The sequence below is a fragment of the Helianthus annuus genome, chromosome 15 (assembly GCF_002127325.2).
Source record: "Helianthus annuus cultivar XRQ/B chromosome 15, HanXRQr2.0-SUNRISE, whole genome shotgun sequence".
NCBI lineage: Eukaryota > Viridiplantae > Streptophyta > Magnoliopsida > Asterales > Asteraceae > Helianthus > Helianthus annuus.
This window is the reverse complement of record NC_035447.2, coordinates 56413331-56419330: the sequence shown is the minus strand read 5'-3', so window position 1 is coordinate 56419330 and position 6000 is coordinate 56413331. Positions and strand designations below refer to the sequence as shown.

At 34.6% G+C, this 6000-nt stretch overlaps 1 protein-coding gene across 1 annotated transcript; it reads left to right on the top strand.

The window, feature by feature from the left end:
* The first annotated feature begins 858 nt into the window (after positions 1–858).
* Positions 859–3752, top strand: LOC110868629. The gene is made up of 2 exons (XM_022117837.2): positions 859–1067; positions 2109–3752. Exons 1-2 carry the CDS (start codon positions 884–886, stop codon positions 3620–3622), a joined length of 1698 nt encoding a protein of 565 aa, XP_021973529.1. The 5' UTR covers positions 859–883; the 3' UTR covers positions 3623–3752.
* Positions 3753–6000: the final 2248 nt, after the last annotated feature.

The window sequence follows — 6000 nt, the reverse complement described above, 5'->3', positions numbered from 1 at the left end:
CGCCGCCGCCGCCACCAACGGCCACCTCTGCTACCACCCACCACCAACGACCACCTTGTCACAACCACCACTCGTCGTCACCGCCGCACCGCCACTCGCCGCCACCACCACCACCCATCGCCGCCACCGACACCCACCACCGCCACATATAACCACCCGCAATTACTACCACCGGCCACCACCACCACTCACCGCTGATTTTATTACTTTGTTTTTCTTGCCTATTGAACAACACACAATAATAATTCATTCCATTCACACATGGTAACCAAACAAGACATAGAATGGTAATGATCCATTGCATTCCCTCGTCCATTCCATTACCTCGTCCATTCCATTCCTTCGTCCATTCCATTACCCCATACCAAACAGACCCTGAAAGTATATTCAAGTATAATGGTAATACAAAATTATACATTATAACTTTTATTTGATTTAATTCTAGTATCATCGTGTGGACGTTCCACTACCAAGTATTAAGTTATCCATATTTGACTCTTTTTAACATTTTATTTTATTTATTTATTAATTTAAGGGTGTGAATTTATACTAAAATATAAACATATCAAATGAATCTACCACTAAATGCACATATTTGAGCTTATTCTAAACAAGTTTGAATAAATTTCATATTGAACTCTAGAACTAGTTTATATAATTGTTGTAACTTCTAACATCACAAATAATCTAATAAATGTTTAGAATAAAAGGAACATATAAACCTTACTAGATGTCGGAGCTTGTTTAAAAGAGAATAAAACTTATAAAAAAAATTCAAACAATACATAAAGAAAGAAAAATATTATTTAATCTGTAAAAGTAAACAACTAAAAAGGCCATTCATTCAACTTTTTATATTTGGTATTTGTTTCTTCCAATAAACATGATTGACAAATCACAAAAGCATCATTTGTTGTTCACCAATATTGTTTCCTTACAAAAGATGCATTCATCAGTCACCACTACCCTCCTCTCTTTGTTCTTCATCCTCTGTTTCAATGGCCCAACAATGGTGCATTCACAAGACACCTTCAACCTTCCTTCTCCTTTACCCAAATGGCCTCCTGGTACCTCTGTCTCTCTCTCTCTCTCTATCTATAAATATATATGGGTGTTGTATGTATGCATAGGTTACATTACTAACATCATAATATGAGAGTTGACTTTTGAAATCTCTTTTTTTTTTTTTTTTTGAAATCTCTTGTTGTTCATCCCTGACATACCTTATTATTCATATACTTTTGGAAGGGCGGATAATTTTATAAAAGTAAAACTAAGGAAGGTAAATGTAGAGTGCCATTTAAGACTTACATCACATCATTTTAGGCCATGTGTGTTATAAATCCCTTTATGGGGCGTTATGCGACAAGTGGCGAAACGCATAAGAGAGGGGCTTTATGGAGTTTTAATAACTTGAGTGTGTAGTAGCGATATATATGTATGTGGCTTTATATATATGTATGTACATATATGTGTGTGAGTGGAGAAGAAAGGGCCACGCCGTGATGGTGTTCGCGAGGAGGAGGGAGAGGCCACACATGACGCCCCCATAATGGTGTTCATGAGTGTATGGGGCGTTATGGGAGGATGAGGCGCCATATACAGCCCCATTACAGGTGTTCTTATATGACCCTTTCTATAGGAGTGTTATAAGCTCAAATCTTGGAATTTAATATGGAAAGAATAAAGGTTAATTAGAAAGCTAAGTAAACGTGTGACATAATGAAATACATGAATTAATTAACACGTTTTACAACTGAAAACCAAATCAAATGAAAGTGCGAAAATCGAGGTTGAAGGTGAATTAATTTGCCGGGCATACCATCTATGGGGACGTAGCAGTGACATGGCGGGGCGTTATGTTAAACCACAACGCATAGCCTGAGACATTTTTGCTCATATTCGATGGGGAATAATTCCAAATGTATAAAAGTTATATACATTTAAGTTGGGTGTTTATGTTTCTCACTCTTTTATTCTTCATTAATTCGTCTTTAATTGATTTATTATATAAGAGCCTCCTAACGTTTGGATCAAGTATGTAGTATTTGTGGTTGATCATCTCATTTATAATTATTCTTATCGTTTGTGCATTAATTTTATTATAGGTGAAGGGTTTGCAAGTGGAATCATAGATTTGGGAGGATTGCAAGTGAGTTATGTAACAACATTCAACAAAATATGGGCCACAAATGAAGGAGGACCCGATAATCTTGGGGCAACATTATATGACCCGATTGCAATCCCACAAGGATTTTCAAGTTTAGGATCTTATGTCCAACCAAACAATATCCCACTTTTTGGGCATATTCTTGTGGGGAAAGATATATCAAATGACCCTTCAAAACCCACTCTAAAATCACCAATTGATTACACTCTTTTGTGGAGTAGTGAGTCTTTAGACATCAAAAAAGATGGAGAAGGTTACATTTGGCTTCCAATTGCACCCAAGGGCTATAAGGCGGTCGGGTATGTACTTAGTGGCTCATCAACGAAGCCACCACTTGATAAAGTCAGTTGTGTCCGTGCAGACTTCACGGACACAACAGACAGGACAAGTGTTGTTTTGGAAAATGAAAATGACCTTTATCTCAATGGGTTGAACTCTTACCATTCCGTGGGCGGTTTTGTAGTTGGAAATGGAAGTGTGGCAACTTTGAAGGGTAGTTTAGCTAATTCGATGCCAAATTTGGATCAAATCAAAGCATTGATTCAAACTTATTCTCCGGTTATTTATTTTCATCCTGATGAACAATACCTTCCCTCATCAGTCGATTGGTTTTTTCAAAATGGTGCATTGTTATATCACAAGGGAGACGAGTCCAAACCGAACCGAGTTGACACAAATGGGCTTAACCTTCCGCAAGGTGGTTCGAACGATGACACATATTGGCTAGACCTTCCACTTGATGGTTCAAGCAAAGATAGAGTCAAGAAAGGCGATTTACAAGACGCGTGTGCTTATTTCCATGTTAAACCCATGTCGGGGGGACTATTTACCGATATTGCCATTTGGGTTTTCTACCCTTTTAACGGAGGATCAAGGGCAAAAGTGAAATTTCTAACTCTTTCATTAGGAAAGTTGGGTGAACATGTTGGTGATTGGGAACATGTCACATTAAGAGTAAGTAACATCAATGGGGAGTTAAATAGTGTCTTCTTTTCACAACATAGTTGGGGTAAATGGGTGAGTGCTTCGGCACTTGAGTACCACACGGGCAATAAACCGGTGGTATACGCGTCATTACATGGGCACGCGTCATACCCAAAACCCGGGTGTGTCCTGCTTGGCTCAGGAGGCTCGGATATTGGTATTAAAGATGACACGGCCAAAAGTGATAAGGTAATGGATACGGGCGTTAGGGCGGTGGTGATCGCGGCTGAGTATTTGGCGGCGACAATGGTGGTTGAACCACCATGGTTAAATTATGAGAGAAAATGGGGTCCTAAAATTGATTATGATGTTGATAAAGAAGTTAAGAAAGTGAAGAGTGTGTTGATGTGGAGATTAAAGAAAGCATTTGAGAGATTAGTGGAGAGTGTACCAAGAGAATTGTTGGGTGAAGATGGGCCAACAGGACCAAAAGCTAAAACTAGTTGGAGTGGTGATGAGGGTGTTTGATTAATTGATATGAAACTTTAAAGTGGTTGATAAACCTTAAAAGGTACATCGATTTTCAAGAATATACATATGTTTTTTCTTCTTTTACTATTAATATAACTATATATATGATTCCAGTTGGTTCTTCGCTTCTTCTTTTATCATATTGGCCTCATCGGTTTTAACTATTTTTTATTTTTAGATTTTAGTAGGTTTATGCTTTTCAAAAATTTCAATAGTTTAATCACCACTAAAAGCTTTTTTGTTGTTATATTACATTACAGTCAAGAATAAAAATTAAAAAGCCCTAGCACGTGACAGCTTTAATGGTATATAAATTAATTTAAGCTTTAATGGTATATAAACTAATATGTAAGAATCTTGGTGGTACTAATAAATTCAAATGAGAAAAGTATATATGTAAGAATCAACTATATTTTGAAATTGAAACACTAGTTTTCAATCTTCTTATTTAATCCGAACACAACTCATGTAAGAAGATGATGTGATTCAGGCATGATCTACTTGTCGTGTTAGCTATTGTTGCGTATTAGATATTTATACCATATTATAATACGTTGGGTTAAATACCCATATAATACATGGGTTAAACAATTTAAAATATGTAACTAAAAAATCTATAAATAAAATAGCGTATAATATTAAATAAATACAAAACTATAATATTAAAATATGTTACCTTTTGCTTTGCCGTTAGCGAGACGAAAAACGGTATAGAAAGATAATATTTTTTAGACATAAGTTGATCAATAAATGCTTGTTTAAACGTGTATTTTCAAAATGATTTAAATGAATATCATGGTAATAAATTAATTTTAAACTGACTGTTTGGAGAAATTATAAAACTTTAGTATCTTTTCTTCTAAAATAATAGATAATTAAGGTAATCTCCTGCATAAAGTAAAGAAGTCATCTATCAATAATCGATGTATTTTATAAACAAAACTGAAGTCACGTATGAACATTTTAGAATACAATTATTTTGCTAAAAATAAAAGGGAAGAATGAAAAACAATCATGTGGGAAGTTATTTTTATTTATTAACTAGTATTAAGGCCCCCACTTTGAACCTCACGCGCACACGTTGCGGCGTATTAACTCGCAAAATTTTGAATAAAACGTAAAACAAAAAAACTTGCGAAAGATAAAAACTATGGGGGCCAAAGTTGAAAGTAAAAAATTATTGGGGTTAAATTGAAAAAGATGAAAAGCTTTGTAGTAAAAGTAAAAAAACCAAAGGGGCTAAATTACAAAGATAAGATGTTTTGGGTTAGAAGTGAAAAATATTAAAAACTTTTTTGAAATACCCCCTAAACATAGGGTACAACAACATAGAGCACATACATGTTGTTAATTTATAGTATGGAAATTAGAGATTTGGGAGAGCCATTTTAAGATTTCACCCTTATAAAAACTAACTATCTCTACGATTTTTAAACGGCTATAACTTTTGCGTATGTTAATATTTAAAAAAATATATATACTCTTTAAGTGAGTATGGTATCGCTATATTTTTTTAATTAAAAAAAGATAAGTTACGTGATTTATAGTGTCTATGGGTGAGAGCAATAATTGTGTCGTTAATCAATCGAACCGAAAACAAACGAAACTGAACTTAAATCAACCAAAAACTAAATTAAATTATAACCAAATAACTGAGAAACCAAATTAACCAAAAATCGGTTAGCGGTTTTTTTCTACCCTCGTTTAATCAAAATTAACTAAAACAAACCAAACCATTTATGTCTTCATATATATATATATATATATATATATGAATGAAAACCACCTTGAGTTGTAAGAACCGCGAGAACTACACCCCACGGAGCGTCGTTCGCCATGATTTTTTTTTACAAGTAGATGTGTATATTATAAACACAGCCGTAAAAAATCATGGCGAACGGCGCTCCGTGGGGTGTAGTTTTTTACACCACAAGTTTGGTGAAAAAAAAAAGAAAAAAGAAAAAAAAATTAAAAACACCAAACTTGTGGTGTAAAAAACTACACCCCACGGAGCGCCGTTCGCCATGATTTTTTACGGCTGTGTTTATAATATACACATCTACTTGTAAAAAAAAAAAAAGCATGGCGAACGGCGCTCCGTGGGGTGTAGTTCTCACAGTTCTTACAACTCGAGGTGGTTCTCATTCTAGCAGCCCCCTATATATATATATATATATATATATATATATATATATATATATATATATATATATATATATATATATATATAAGGTAGTGCTAGACAGAAAACCCTTATATTCTTAGGAAACTCTGGAAACTCAAAGCTCCTGACTTTTTTTTTTGAAAAAATAACACATGTAATATACATGTTTTTAAGAGTTTTGGGCCAAAAAAAACAAAAAAGCGCCAAGTAC